The sequence below is a fragment of the Scyliorhinus canicula genome, chromosome 1, assembly GCF_902713615.1.
Source record: "Scyliorhinus canicula chromosome 1, sScyCan1.1, whole genome shotgun sequence".
Taxonomy (NCBI): domain Eukaryota; kingdom Metazoa; phylum Chordata; class Chondrichthyes; order Carcharhiniformes; family Scyliorhinidae; genus Scyliorhinus; species Scyliorhinus canicula.
The window spans coordinates 5,738,343-5,754,648 of NC_052146.1; the positions used below are offsets into that span (position 1 = coordinate 5,738,343).

A 16,306-nucleotide genomic window follows, 5' to 3' on the forward strand; every position below is an offset into this window, starting at 1 on the left:
AGTTTCTAAAAGCATTATCGCTTTTCAGCTGCAGCTTGAAAGGCCAAAGTATCACGCTGCGATTCCATTAATGTTAACAAGTGATTCAGTGCATTTTCATCTCTAATTAGCAGGATCACGGCCGCGGTTCACAGTTTGTCTTTATCATCTGCAGAGTCAGGACGTTTCCGAAGGCCTCGCGATTGGGCCATGACACCACTCGCGCCCTCATGTATTACGCCCTGAAAGTCTGGAGTGACATCGCGCCACTGAACTTCCACGAGGTGGCGGGGAACAACGCGGATATCCTGATTGATTTCCCAAGGTCGAATCATAAAGACCATTACCCCTTCGACGGGCCAGGCGGGACTGTCGCACACGCCTTCTTCCCCGGAGACAATCCAGTCGCGGGAGACGTCCATTTCGATGACGATGAAGCTTGGACATTCCGGTCGGCAGGTATTTCCATCTGTTGGAGCTGGCGGTACAGGATATTCTTTCCGATGTCCGTGCGTGGCTCAGTGGGAAATATTTAGTCATCCCAGTCAGGATGTTCATAGGGACAAGGTTCCACTCCAGAGAGCGGAACAGGAAATCCAGACTAATACTGGTGCTAGTATGGAGGGTTAGGGTCACTCTGTCCGAGGGTCAGTACTGAGGGTTAGGATCACTCTGTCCGAGGGTCAGTACTGAGGGTTAGGGTCACTCTATCCGAGGGTCAGTACTGAGGGTTAGGGTCACTCTGTCCGAGGGTCAGTACTGAGGGAGTGCTGCACTGTCAGAGGGTCAGTACTGAGGGAGTGCTGCACTGTCAGAGGGTCAGTACTGAGGGAGTGCTGCACTGTCAGAGGGTCAGTACTGAGGGAGTGCTGCACTGTCAGAGGGTCAGTACTGAGGGAGTACTGCACTGTCAGAGAGTCAGTACTGAGGGAGCGCTGCACTGTCAGAGGGTCAGTACTGAGGGAGTGCTGCACTGTCAGAGGGTCAGTACTGAGGGAGTGCCGCACTGTCAGAGGGTCAGTACTGAGGGAGTGCTGCACTGTCAGATGGTCAGTACTGAGGGAGTGCTGCACTGTCAGAGGGTCAGTACTGAGGGAGTGCTGCACTGTCAGAGGGTCAGTACTGAGGGAGTGCTGCACTGTCAGAGGGTCAGTACTGAGGGAGTGCCGCACTGTCAGAGGGTCAGTACTGAGGGAGTGCCGCACTCTCAGAGGGTCAGTACTGAGGGAGTGCTGCACTGTCAGAGGGTCAGTACTGAGGGAGTGCAGCACTGTCAGAGGGTCAGTACTGAGGGAGTGCCGCACTGTCAGAGGGTAAGTACTGAGGGAGTGCCGCACTGTCAGAGGGTCAGTACTGAGGGAGTGCTGCACTGTCATAGGGTCAGTACTGAGGGAATGCTGCACTGTCAGAGGGTCAGTACTGAGGGAGTGCTGCACTGTCAGAGGGTCAGTACTGAGGGTTAGGGTCACTCTGTCCGAGGGTCAGTACTGAGGGTTAGGGTCACTCTGTCCGAGGGTCAGTACTGAGGGTTAGGGTCACTCTGTCCGAGGGTCAGTACTGAGGGTTAGGGTCACTCTGTTCGAGGGTCAGTACTGAGGGTTAGGGTCACTCTGTCCGAGGGTCAGTACTGAGGGTTAGGGTCACTCTGTCCGAGGGTCAGTATTGAGGGTTAGGGTCACTCTGTCCGAGGGTCAGTACTGAGGGATCTGCACTGTCAGAGGGTTGTAATGTTCTCCTTCGAGCTGAGAAAGTTAAGAGGAGAATAAGGAGAAATTGTTTGCAATGGGAGAAAGTCGGTAACCAGAGGTTTTGGAGTTGATGTGGGTTGTAGAAGGAAGAGCAATACTCAGCGCCGTGAGTTATTGCAATCTGAATTCACTGTCTGATAGGGTGGGACAAGCAGATTCAATAATAACTTTCAAAGAAGAACTGGGGAAATGCTTGAAGGATTAGAAATGTGCGATGGGGAAGGAGGGGAGGAAGAGTGGGAGTCAGTCGCTAGCTCTTGTATAGCCGCCTGCTGTGTGTCATTCTATGATTTGGATTCTATCGTCTCCAGCACTGCTTTTTAAATAATAATAACAATAATAATCTTAATTATTCTCACAAGTTGGCTTACATTAACACTGCAATGAAGTTACTGTGAAAAGCCCCTAGTCGCCACACTCCAGCACCTGTTCGGATACAGAGGGAGAATTCAGAATGTCCAAATTACCTGACAAGCACGTCTTTCGGGACTTGTGGGAGGAAACCGGAGCACCCGGAGGAAACCCACGCAGACACGGGGAAGAAAGTGCAGACTCTGCACAGGCAGTGACCCAAGCCGGGAATTGAACCTGGGACCCTGGAGCTGTGTAGCCACAGTGATAACCACTGTGCTACCGTGCTGCCCACATAGTTTTAGTATCGGTAGTTTGAGTGATTATTGCTGTGGAAGGTTAGATGTGAAGGAGCAGCTGCTCAATATAGGTTGGCATCAACTGTTAGTTCTCAAATTGTCATCAATAGCCATTATCTGGAACAACATCCGGATTGTTATCTAATGATGGAGTTCAGGTCGTGTCACACAGTGGTAGATTATCAGTAGCATCGCAACACATTGATGTCTTCTTTGTTGACTGTCACATTACAGACAGGAACTGCATTGTAGAAAGTGCAGCAAAGCACCTGTCCCCGTGCTTTATAATCAAACGGCAACAAAGAAGGCCACTTGGCCAATCGGGCCTCTGCCAGCCCTTTGTAAGAATTTTTATCGCTGGTTAGGCCCAGCATTTATTGTCCATCCCTAGTTGCCCTTCAGAAGGTGGTGGTGAGCCGCCTTCTTGAACCGCTGCGGTTCTTGAGGTGAAGGTACACCCACTGTGCTGTTAGGGAGAGAGTTCCAGGATGTTGCCCCTGGGACAGTGAAGGAACCACAATATATTTCCAAGTCAGGATAGTGAGTGACTTGGAGGGGAACCTCCAGCTGGTGGGGTTCCCAGGTATCTGCTGCTCTTGTCCTTCTAGATGGTAGTGGTCGTGGGTTTGGAAGGTGCTGCCTGAGGAGCCTTGGTGAGTTGCTGCAGTGCATCTTGTAGATGGTGCAGACGGCTGCCACTGTTCGTCGGTGGTGGAGGGAGTGAATGTTTGTGGAAGGGGAGCAATCAAGCGGGGCTGCTTTGTCCTGGATGGTGTTGAGCTTCTTGAGTGTTCTTAGAGCTGCACTCATCCAGGCAAGAGGAGAGTATTCCATTACACTCCTGACTTGTGGGATTCCCAGCCTTTGACCTGCCCTGGTAGCCACAGTATTAATGTGGCTAATCCAGTTCAGTTTCTGATCAATGGTAACCCCCAAGATGTTGATTGTGGGGGATTCAGCGATGGGAATGCCATTGAATGTCAAGGGACGATGGTTAGATCCTCTCTTGTAGGAGATGGTCATTGCCTGGCACTTGTGTGGCGTGAATGACCTATTTAGCCCCACTCCCCCACATTTCCCAACAGCTCGCCAGTTTTTGTGCCTTTCATGTATCCATCCAGAGTTATCAATGAATCTGCTTCCACTGACCTATCAGGCAGCGCATTCCCATCACAACTCACCGGGTTTTAACGATAGTTTGCCTTTACCCCACCCCCACCCTCACCCCCGCATAGACTATTTTCTCAATGGGGAAATGCTTCAGAATTAAGAAGCACAAAGGGACTTGGGAGTCATTGTTCAAGATTCTCTTCAGGTTAACGTGCAGGTTCAGTCGGCAGTTAAGAAGGGAAATGCAATGTTAGCATTCATGTCGAGAGGGCTAGAATACAAGACCAGGAATGTACCTCTGAGGCTGTATAAGGTTCTGGTCAGACCCCATTTGGAGTACTATGAGCAGTTTTGGGCCCCGTATCTAAGGAAGGATGTGCTGGCCTTGGAAAGGGTCCAGAGGAGGTTCACAAGAATGATCCCTGGAATGAAGACCTTGTCGTATGAGGAGTGGTTGAGGACTCTGGGTCTGAACTCGTTGGAGTTTAGAAGGATGAGGGGGAATCTCATTGCAACTTACAGGATACTGTGAGGCCTGGACAGAGTGGACGTGGAGAGGATGTTTCGACTTGTAGGAAAAACTAGAACCAGAGGGCACCATCTCAGACTAAAGGGACAATCCTTTAAAACAGAGATGAGGGGGAATTTCTTCAGCCAGAGGGTGGTGAATCTGTGGAACTCTTTGCTGCAGAAGGCTGTGGAGGCCAAATCACTGAGTGTCTTTAAGACAGAGATAGATAGGTTCTTGATTAATAAGGGGATCAGGGGTTATGGGGAGAAGGCAGGAGAATGGGGATGAGAAAATATAAGCCATGATTGAATGGCAGAGCAGTCTCGATGGGCCGAGTGGCCTAATTCTGCTCCGCTGTCTTCTGGTCTTATGGTCCCCCACTCCCAATCCATTTGACAGAACCTACAGTTGGTGCGGCCGCTGATCTGAGTGATTCTTCAGATCTGAACTTTCACAGGTGAAATGCTGCAAATTTTAAGAAACCCATTGATTCCAGAAACAGGTTAATGCATTGACTGTATACGTAGCAGGTGCAAGCAGGGGAGACCTTTATTTGAGTCTCTGAGGGAAGCTGTTCAGATACAGGTGTCTGTTTTGTTGGAAGCCAATGTCAGCAAGATGAGGAAATGCATTAAATGCACATCAAATCTGGCAGCTCAGCCCCTGGCTAGAGGCGATATTCAAACGCAGCACACATCGCAAAACTGATGTTTTACAGAGTCCTACTGCCAGACGCAGGGAGAATGGTTTGCAGCTCAATTATATTTCTTGCCTCTTCATCTGATTGCGTCATTGAACTGTTTGATATTCATTAACTTTGTTAAAGGTAGTCGAGGTGATGGGTGCGAATGGGGCATTCAATCCAGCCATGGGGGCTGACTCTGCCCTCATGGCTGTAGCGATGTTTACTTACAGAGGGCAGCACGGTGGCACAGCAGTTAGCACTGTTGCTTCACAGCTCCAGGGTCCCAGGTTCGATTCCGGCTTGGGTCACTGTCTGTGCGGAGTCTGCACGTTCTCCCCGTGTCTGTGCGGGTTTCCTCCGGGTGCTCCGGTTTCTTCCCACAGTCCAAAGATGTGCAGGTTAGGTGGTCACACTAAATTGCCCCTTAGTGTACAAAGATGTGCAGGTTAGGTGGATTGGCCACGCTAAATTGCCTCTTAGTATACAAAGATGTGCAGGTTAGATGGGGTTGGGTGCTCTTTAAGAAGGTAGATGCAGACTTGATGGACCAAATGGCCTCCTTCTGCACTGTAGGAATTCTAACTTTTCTCCACCCAGCGTAGTCTCCTCAGGAAGTCCAGAGAACAAGGAGCTGCCAATCTAGATGACGGCCAAAGAGATGAGAGGGGTTAGTTTGCTCGTGGACCTTGAATGAGCCGTCTAGTAACTTAACCACCACGTTACCATACCCATATTGCTGTTAGTAATGATGTAAATCCACCACCTCCAGGAACATTTGCGCAAACTGTACTGGAATCTTTGTTTGTGAGGCAGTCAAACATCTTGAAATGTATTTGCAGTAACAAAAATAGCAAGCACTTGCATTGATATAGCGCCTATAATAAAATATCCCAAGGTGCCTCGCAGGAATATTATCAAACAAAATTTCACGCTGAGCCACAGAGGGAGACATTCAGACCGATGACCAAACACGTAGTCAAAGCGGCCAGTTATAAGGAGCATCTTAAAGGGGAGAGAGGGAGAGGTGTCGGGTGGGAATTTCGGAGCTTGGGAATGAGGCAGCTGGAGGCTGAAACTAGACAATTCAGGAATGTGCTCCAGACCAGGATTGGAGGAGCACAGGGATCTCAGAGGGTTGTTTGGATGGAGGAGGTTTCAGAGGTAGGGAGGGGGTGTAGGGACTGGAGGAGGTTACAGAGATAGGGAGGGGGTGTAGGGGCTGGTGGGCATTACAAAGATAGGGAGGGGGTGTAGGGGTTGGAGGAGGTTACAGAGATAGGGAGGGGGTGTAGGGGTTGGAGGAGGTTTCAGAGATAGGGATGGGGTGTAGGGGTTGGAGGAGGTTACAGAGATAGGGAGGGGGTGTAGGGGTTGGAGGAGGTTACAGAGATAGGGAGGGGGTGTAGGGTTGGAGGAGGTTACAGAGATAGGGAGTGGGGTTGGGGACTGGAGGAGGTTACAGAGATAGGGAGGGGGTTTAGGGGTTGGAGGAGGTTGCAGAGATAGGGAGGGGTGTAGGGACTGGAGGAGGTTACAGAGATAGGGAGTGGGGGTGGGGACTGGAGGAGGTTACAGAGATAGGGAGGGGGTGTAGGGGTTGGAGGAGGTAACAGAGATAGGGAGTGGGGGTGGGGGCTGGAGGAGGTTACAGAGATTATGAATAGTGTAGGGGCTGGAGAAGGTTACAGAGATAGGGAGTGGGGTGGGGGCTGGAGGAGGTTACAGAGATAGGGAGTGGGGGTGGGGGCTGAAGGAGGTTATAGAGATAGGGAGTGGGGGTGGGGGCTGGAGGAGGTTATAGAGATAGGGAGTGGGTGTAGGGGTTGGAGGAGGTTACAGAGATAGGGAGGAGGTGTTGGGGCTGGAGGAGGTTACATAGATAGGGAGTGGGGGTGGGGGCTGGGGGAGGTTACAGAGATAGGGAATGGGTGTAGGAGCTGGAGGAGGTTACAGAGATAGGAAGTGGGGGTAGGGGCTGGAGGCGGTTACAGAGATAGGGAGGGGTGTAGGGGCTGGAGGAGGTTACAGAGATAGGGAGGGGTGTAGGGACTGGAGGAGGTTACAGAGATAGGGAGTTGGGGTGGGGACTGGAGGAGGTTACAGAGATAGGGAGTGGGTGTAGGGGTTGGAGGAGGTTACAGAGATAGGGAGGGGTGTAGGGACTGGAGGAGGTTACAGAGATAGGGAGTGGGGGTGGGGACTGGAGGAGGTTACAGAGATAGGGAGGGGGTGTAGGGGTTGGAGGAGGTAACAGAGATAGGGAGTGGGGGGGGGGGGCTGGAGGAGGTTACAGAGATTATGAATAGTGTAGGGGCTGGAGGAGGTTACAGAGATAGGGAGTGGGGTGGGGGCTGGAGGAGGTTACAGAGATAGGGAGTGAGGGTGGGGCTGGAGGAGGTTATAGAGATAGGGAGTGGGTGTAGGGGTTGGAGGAGGTCACAGAGATAGGGAGGAGGTGTTGGGGCTGGAGGAGGTTACAGAGATAGGGAGTGGGGGTGGGGGCTGGAGGAGGTTACAGAGATAGGGAATGGTGTAGGGGCTGGAGGAGGTTACAGAGATAGAGAGTGGGGGTGGGGGCTGGGGGAGGTTACAGAGATAGGGAGTGGGGGTGGGGGCTGGAGGTTACAGAGATAGGGAGTGGGGGTGGGGGCTGAAAGAGGTTATAGAGATAGGGAGTGGGGATGGGGGCTGGAGGAGGTTATAGAGATAGGGAGTGGGTGTAGGGGTTGGAGGAGGTCACAGAGATAGGGAGGAGGTGTTGGGGCTGGAGGAGGTTACAGAGATAGGGAGTGGGGGTGGGGGCTGGAGGAGGTTACAGAGATAGGGAATGGTGTAGGGGCTGGAGGAGGTTACAGAGATAGAGAGTGGGTGTGGGGGCTGGGGGAGGTTACAGAGATAGGGAGTGGGGGTAGGGGCTGGAGAAGTTTACAGAGATAGGGAGTGGGGGTGGGGGCTGGAGGTTACAGAGATAGGGAGTGGGGGTGGGGGCTGGAGGAGGTTATAGAGATATGGAGTGGGGGTGGGGGCTGGAGGAGGTTACAGAGATAGGGAGTGGGGGTGGGGGCTGGAGGAGGTTACAGAGATAGGGCGTTGGGGTGGGGACTGGAGGGGGTTACAGAGATAGGGAGGGGGTGCAGGGGTTGGTGGAGGTTACTGAGATAGGGAGTGGGGGTGGGGGCTGGAGGAGGTTACAGAGATAGGGAGGGGTGTCGGGCTGGGGGAGGTTACAGAGATAGGGAGGTGTGTAGGGGCTGGAGGAGGTTATAGAGATAGGGAGGGTTGTAGGGGCTGGAGGAGGTTACAGAGATAGGGAGGGGTGTAGGGGCTGGAGGAGGTTACAGAGATAGGGAGGGTGTAGGAGCTGGAGGAGGTTACAGAGATCAGGTGTGGGTGTAGAGGTTGGAGGAGATTACAGAGGTAGGGAGGGGGTGAAGCCATGGAGGGATTTGAAAACACAGATGAGAATGATAATGATGATGGATGATCTATCAGCCAGTTTGAGAAGGTGTCTTTCTTTCTTGCAGATCCCCTTGAGATGGACCTGTTTGCTGTGGCTGTCCATGAATTCGGCCATGCCATTGGACTATCCCATTCCTCTGTCAATGAATCCATAATGAGACCTTATTACCAGGGACCTGTGGGAGACCCTCTCCAGTATCACCTGCCTTACGATGACCGGCTGAGAATCTGGCAGCTATACGGTTCGGACTCTATCCCCTCGCACCTTTCTTCCATTTATGTACTTGGGATACGATGGACACAGAAAGTATTGATTCATTCACAAATGCAAATTATATAGCTTTCTTTGGGGAATCACATTGTGGCATGTAGCCGGAATAACTGAGACCTGACATCACCTGACGGTGAGTGGGGTGCATCGGGGGGAAAGGTGACTTTGGGCCTAACGTTCCAAATGTTCTCCCTCGACTGAGGGTCTCCCCCACCTCATGGGGAAAGGCTTCGGAAAGCAGAAGCACAAAGGGATTTGGGAGTCCTTGTTCACGATTCTCTAAAGGTTAACGTGCAGGTTCAGTCGGCAATTAAGAAGGCAAATGCAATGTTAGCATTCATGTCGAGAGAGCTAGAATACAAGACCAGGGATGTACTTCTGAGGCTGTGTAAGGCTCTGGTCAGACCCCATTTGGAGTATTGTGAGCAGTTTTGGGCCCGTATCTAAGGAAAGACGTGTTGGCCTTGGAAAGGGTCCAGAGGAGGTTCACAAGAATGATCCCTGGAATGAAGAACAGTTGAGGACTCTGGGTCTGTACTCGTTGGAGTTTAGAAGGATGAGTGGGGGATCTTATTGAAACTTACCGGATACTGCGAGGCATGGATGGAGTGGACGTGGAGAGGATGTTTCCACTTGTCGGAAAAACTAGAAGCAGAGGACACCATCTCAGACTAAAGAGACGATCCTTTAAAACAGAGATGAGGAGGAATTTCTTCAGCCAGAGGGTGGTGAATCTGTGGAACTCTTTGCCGCAGAAGGCTGTGGAGGCCAAATCACTGAGTGTCTTTAAGACAGAGATAGATCGGTTCTTGATCAATAAGGGGACCAGGGGTTATGGGGAGAAGGCAGGAGAATGGGGATGAGAAAATATCAGCCATGATTGAATGGCGGAGCAGACTCGATGGGCCGAGTGGCCTAAATATGCTCCTGTGTCTTCTGCTCTTATGGTCAGGCCTGGCTCTGTTGTACCTCATTAGAGTCACTGTGATGGATCAATAACTCCATTATCGTTGTGTCATGTGACTGTCAGGGTGGGACAACGTGAAGGAGGGGGACCGTGGCCTTTCCCCAGTTGGCAATTGCTGTGTTCCCAGAGTTCAGGAAAACCTCCTCAGTTAAAAATCAGCGTATTATTCCAACTAAAAATCACCTCAACAACATTGTCACCGTTGCCATTTAATTTATGACAAGCCTGACCCTGATGTGCTCGACAGATGAGCTCTTTATGTGAAAAGATTTACGATTTCTCTGGGCCGATCAATCTTTGCGAGAATTTAATAAATATCAAACTGCCTGGAAGTGCGTGTTTGACTTCCAGCAGTGTTCCTGTTGCCGGCAACCTTCACATCTGCCTACCAAGAATATATATTACTTGTGACTGCCTTCGATATTAAAAGCTTAGATTTAATCCTCCCCGCATTGTTTTGTTTTGAACAAAGATGAACTGTGACAGGCGGTTGGCTTCACATCCATCTACCTGGATGGAGGTACAAGCAAGCCCCCTGGAAGATTCTGGTCACAGGTCAGGACCCTGTGGTCACGTGCAGTGCAAATAATATTTTATTTAATTCTGATGAGCCGTCTTCAATTCATGATGTCGGTCAAACCACCCCAGATCATAGAACATTAAACAGTGCAGCATAGTACAGGCCCTTCGGCCCACAGATTTATCCTAATCTAAGATCAACCTAACCTACACACCTTCAATTTACTGCTGTCCATGTGCCTGTCCAAGAGTTGCTTAAATGTCCCTAATGACTCTGACTCCACCATCTCCGCTGGCAGTGCATTCCACACACCCACCACTCTCTGTGTAAAGAACCAACCTCTGACATCTCCCCTATACCTTCCTCCAATCACCTTAAAATTATGTCCCCTCATGACAACCATTTCCACCCTGGGGAAAAGTCTCTGGCTATCCACTCTATCCATGCCTCTCATCACCTTGTACACCTCTATCAAATCACCTCTTTTCCTTCTTTGCTCCAGTGAGAAAAGCCCTAGCTCCCTCAATCTTTCTTCATAAGACATGCCCTCCAGTCCAGGCAGCATCCTGGTAAACCTCCTCTGTACCCTCTCCAAAGCATCCACATCCTTCCCATAATGAGGCAACCAGAACTGGACACAATATTCCAAGTGTGGTCTAACCATGGGGAACCTTCCCAGTCACAAGCCAGGCCGGGAAGGTTTGAGTTCATTCGGTCTGACAATGACTCCCTTCCAAAGCTGGTCAGAATTGAGTCACCATTGGTGTTGGGAGGTGTGGGGGTAGGGTGGATGAGGCGAGTCAACCCTCGTGGGACCTCAGCGAACGGAAGGGCAGATTGGGGCAGGTGGTTGTTACTTAGGGGGCTTTCCCTGCACCTTTGTACCCCTGGAGTCGTTCATTAACAACTTATATTTATCTTCTTTCTCTGGCGATGGAAACAGACGATGAACTGCCTGCAGTAAGGCGATTCATTGTCTGTTACCATCGCCAGCTTTTTCCCGGAACAGTTCGCTAGTTTGTCGCCAGCGGCCTACAGCTAGAGGGGACGCCACTCCGCATCAAGTGTGGCTGATCCAGGAGTCTCTCCCCCTCTTACTACCAACTATTGGCGTGTTCGGAAGGATTTTGTGGGTTGACACACCCAACCTGCCTGACTGTGTTATGAAGTTGCCTTCCTGGGCCATCACGTCCTGGGGTGGGAATCGATCCCGGAGCTTGTCTTAGAATCAGGGACGCCACCCACTACAGCCACAAGACCCCATGCTTACATTTCGTGGTGCCTGTAATCCAATAAAATGTCCCGAGGTATTTCACAGATGTATTAAGACAAATATGGCAAAGCGCCACACAAGAAGATAAGGCAGGAGGTGGAAAGCTGGGTCAGAGAGGCAGGTATAAAGGGATGTCTGAAAGGAGGAAGAGGAGATAGCGAGGCGGAGAGGTGTAGGGATGGATTTCCAGAGTTCAAGCCCCCAGGCAGCTGAGGGAGTGGCTGCCAGTGTGTGGAGTTTGAAATCCGGGAATCAGGAGGCCGGAGCGATCTCCGGGGGTTATAGGGCTGAAGGAGATTACCGAGATGGGAAGGGGGCAAAAGCCATGGAGCAATGTGAAAACAAGGTCAGGAATTTTTAAATCGTGGGGCAGCACGGTGCCGCAGTGGGTTAGCACTGCTGCCTCACGGCGCCGAGGTCCCAGGTTCGATCCCGGCTCTGGGTCACTGTCCGTGTGGAGTTTGCACATTCTCCCCGTGTTTGCGTGGGTTTCGCCCCCACAACCCAAAGATGTGCAGGTTAGGCGGATTGAACATGCTAAATTGCCCCTTAATTGGAAAAAATTAATTTGGTACTTGTGGTGAACACCACTAGTGGTATATTATATGTATTACGGCACTGCCCGTATATTAGAGGTATGACGGTAAATCCTTGCCTGCTGGCTCCTCCCAGTCGGCAGCGTATAAATGTGTGCGCTCTCCTGCGCTGCAGCCATTCTGGTTCCAGCTACAGGAGGCACAACATCTTGTTCAATAAAGCCTCGATTGTTGCACCATTCTCGTCTCGGGGTAATTGACGGTATATCAGTACTCTAAATTTATATTGGAAAGAAAAAATAACCTCAGACACCACAGGAATTGAACCGTCGCTGCATGACAAGGCAGCTGCCCAACCAACTGAGCTAAATGGCCCCCTCAGTACTGACCCTGTGATCGGGGAGGTGATGGAGTAGTAATATTGACACTGGACGAGCAATCCAGAGACCCGGGATAATGCTCTGGCGATCCGGGTTAAAATATGGAATTAAAAGTCGAAATGGTGATGGTGAATCAATTGCTGTTTCGACCCACCTGATTGTCCTTGGGATAAGCAAGCCTGCCATCCTGGCCTGTATGTGACCCCTGACATTCCGGATCCACAGCAATTGGATTGGCTCTGAAAGTGCTCGCAGTTCAAGAGCGAAAGGCGGCAAACTCAAGCCCCTGGATTGGGAGCTGTACCCAGCACCTTTGAACTGAGAGCTGCCTCAAACACATTTCAAATTGGACCACAGAATTGTTCACAAAAGGCTGAAGTGCTTTCTGAAAGACGGCAAAAGCCATGTGCTGGATTGTTTCACCGGCCGGCAGGAAACTCTTTCACACCGTGTAGCTCTCTGATGTTTGCTTGGGAAACTGATACTGAGAGCTGTAATAAATTCCCCGGACATAAAAGAGTAAATGGGATATTCAGTGAACTGGAAAGAATATTGCTAATTAGAAATGTCACTTGTTGATTTAATACATGTGGGGAATGAAGGAGATTGCTCAGGTCTAGCTGAGAAACCGTCCACCTTTACGCTGGGGCTGCATTTGTAGATTCTTGAAGCTTCTGATGGCTCGAAACCATTCAAATTAACCAGGGGATGAAATTAAAGCCTGTTAGAGGAGATTCTACGTGACCACACTCTCAAAAGCTTTTTATTTAATTCGGTTTCAGTCCGCATCGAGGCTGGCTAGGGTTTTTTTTTTCTCACTGTCTTTCCTTTGTCTTTGTCTCCACATGAAGGTGTCAGAGAGTTGATGCTGTTCCCCAGCAGTCAACCCCACGTGGGCAATTCATCCGATCACCCAGAGCTCCCAGGGCCTCCAGCAAAACGGCCAAGTGCCCGGTGAGTACGGTGGGGGGGGGGGGGGGGGCAGTTTAGCCAATCATTTCCCACCTCCCCACATAGAGTAATAGAATTTACAGTGCAGAAGGAGGCCATTCGGCCCATCGGGTCTGCACCGGCCCTTGGAAAAAGCGCCCTGCTTAAGCCCCACGCCTCCACCCTATCCCCGTAACCCCCACCTCACCTTTTTGGACACCAAGGGGGCAATTTAGCGTGGCCCAATCCACCTAACCCGCACATCTTTTGGACACCTCCCTCCGTGTAGCCAACCTGATGGGACCATCAATTCACGCGACGCGTGATTAGAAGTGAACAGTGGTTTTAATCGTCTTACAACAGAGCCTGCCTGTGACGGGATGAACTCCAGATGAACTGGCAGGCAGGCTCTCAGCATCAACCTTTAAACTTCCGGTTAGGGGGAGGAGCCAAGGGTGGAGCCCAGTACAAACTCCCGTACACTCCCAGTGCATCTCCCCCTAGTGGCAGAGCAGCGCAACTGCTCATGTGCCGAGCTTACAGAGACATAGTACAACATGTGTAATACAGTGTGAATTACGCCACACAACCGCACTGCGAGAGGCGATCAACTGCGGAAACAACTTTACCCTCAGATGAATCATCTTCTGCCTTTTTGAAAAATGCGTCCTCGGTACGTGGTTGTCGATGGAATGGGAATGTGTTGTGTTCCCCAGTCACTCGCCTCCTCTGCCGGGAGAAGTTGCTGAGTGGACAGACTCTCTCTTATCCTGTCAGATATTTGGATTCTATTATTACTGCAGGGACACTGAGGTATGATAGCAGCGAACAGAGTGCTTCTTGCTCTGCTACTTTCTAATCACTGATTTAATCAATCCCAAGTTGCTTTTTGTGAGATGGGCCACTCCATTGACTCTAACTAATTACAGAGATAGCGAAGCGTCAGCTATTCTGCTTCTCGCATGCGGCAAATATCACCCCCTCACATTTTCTCAATGGGGTCTATGGGGTGTGGGCCTCGCTGGCTAGGCCAGCGTTTGTTGCCCATTCACACTTGCCCCTTGAGAAGGTGGTGCTGAGCTGGCTCCTTGAAACACCGCTGCAGTCTCTCAGGCGTAGGTACACCCACTGTGCTGTTAGGGAGGGAGTTCCAGGATGTTGCCCCAGTGACAGTGAAGGAAGGGGTGATTATTTCCAAGTCACGATGGTGGGTGATCTGGAGGGGAAGCTCCAGATGGTGATGTTTCCTTGTGTCTGCTGCCCCTGTCCTTGTAGATGGTAGAGGGTTTGGAAGATGCTATCAAAGGAGTAGCCGTAGCACCCTTTGTTTTATGCTGTGTTGTTTGAGACCCGCTAAGTAAAACATGGTGGGCGGAATCTTCTGTTGCCCGTGTTTGGTGATCGGATGGACAATGGGCTCCGGCGTGGGTGCCGTTTAACGCCACTCAGCCATTCTCCGCCCATTCCAAACTGCATCATCGTGCCGCGCGTCATTGGCCGGCTCACCCGCGATGCTCCGCCCACGATGGGCCGAGTTCTCGATGGTGCGGCGTGGTCTCAGCCGTGCGGGAATTCGGCGTGACGGCTGCGGACTGTGTCCAGCGCCGACACATTTGACCGGGATCCGTGCCGCTGGCTGGGGGGGGGGGGGGGGAGACTGGTGGTGGGGGGTGGCCAGAGGGTGGGCAATGGGAAGGATGTGGGTGACCCTCCTTCCCGCCTCTGGCCTGATTAGGCCTGAGGTAGGAAGGCTTGTGTGTGGCCCCAATGCCAACTGAGGCCCTTAGAGGCACCACAGCAGGTATTGAACCGACAACAGGGAGGACAATCACATCCTGGTGATCCCAAAAAATCAAACCCTAGCACTGATGCTTCACAGCTCCAGGGTCCCAGGTTTGATTCCCGGCTTGGGTCACTGTCTGTGAGGAGTCTGCACGTTCCCCCTGTGTGCAGACTCTAGGAGGCTCTGACCAGAACTGGTGCAGACTCGATGGGCCGAATGGCCTCCTTCTGCACTGTAAATTCTTTTATTCTATGATTCCATGAAACCCTGTTGCTTCCGGCCCCTGGGGCTCTCTTGGTCAAAGGAAATGTGTGTTCCACTGGGAGACACGGCATCGATAAGGGCCAGTGCCAGTTGAGAGCCGCCCACTGCCCCACCTCCTATCCAGAGAACCCCTCCCTGTGACTCCTGTTTGCCCCCCCCCCCCCTTTTCACCTGAGGCCTACGTCCCTCACTGACCCTGGGTCTTTGGTGCTTGGATCGAAGGCATCTACAGCCTCTGATAGGCTGGCAGCTCTCAAGGGTGGTATTGCTGCCCCCTGGGTCTCCGGTGGGCACTTCATACAGTGTGCCTTCCTCAACGGAGGTGATTTCGGGCTCTGTCCAGCTGTGCAGCCACCGCGTCAGATCCCTGGGTTAAAATCGGCCTTCTGCATTTCTCTCCAAACTCGACCCGATGTATTCCTGAAGGATTCATCACATGGCCACCTCGACCCCCCCCCCCCCCCCACCCCAAACCCAACTACCCCTTCCTCGTGCCCCCAGCATTGGTCACCCGACATGTCCATCCTCGCGACACCCCGCGCCTTCCCACAGCTGGTAGGAACAGGAATGCCTCTGATTTTGGATATTACTGAAAAGAGAGACAGGTTGCTGAAGTTTCTTGTCTTGAACTCATCAGGACAAATTTCAAATTCTCGCAGCTCGTCAAAACCAGAGAATAGGCCGAGACCTGGTAAGTTGTCAACTAATCAGCGACCTTTCCTCCTGTAGTATTAACCGCTGTGAGGGTTTGAAATTTTGCATTCTTGTGTTTGTCATGATGAGTGCAAGATGAAAAGCTTCAGCAGCATGTCTCTCTCGACAGCGAGTTTCCAGTTCTGCATCGTCAAGTGACGACCTGTGACTCTATTTCCTGGATTGTGCTCACAGCACTGTCCTAGAGGTCAATTAATTAATTAATTGGTGCTGCACGGTTGCCAAAACTGGGCAGCACGGTAGCACATGTGGTCAGCACAGTTGCTTCACAGCTCCAGGGTCCCAGGTTTGATTCCGGCTTGGGCCACTGTCTGTGCAGAGTCTGCACATCCTCCCCGTGTCTGTGTGTGTTTCCTCCGGATTCTCCGGTTTCCTCCCACAGTCCAAAGATGTGCGGGTTAGGTGGATTGGCCATGCTAAATTGCACTTAGTGTCCAAAAAGGTTGGGTGGGGTTACTGGGTTATGGGGATAGGGTGGAAGCCTGGGCTTAAGCGGGGTGCTCTTTCAATGAGCTGGTGCAGACTT

At 51.5% G+C, this 16,306-nt stretch overlaps 1 protein-coding gene across 2 annotated transcripts in view; it reads left to right on the plus strand.

The window, feature by feature from the left end:
* Positions 1-16,306, plus strand: part of mmp17a (matrix metallopeptidase 17a) — a 134,629-nt gene that overhangs the window by 77,414 nt on the left and 40,909 nt on the right. For both annotated transcript variants that reach the window (XM_038803438.1, XM_038803355.1), the window contains exons 4-6: positions 155-438; positions 8,208-8,384; positions 12,941-13,043. In XM_038803438.1, the coding sequence (XP_038659366.1) occupies positions 155-438; positions 8,208-8,384; positions 12,941-13,043 (564 nt within the window). The remainder of the gene's footprint in view (positions 1-154; positions 439-8,207; positions 8,385-12,940; positions 13,044-16,306) is intronic.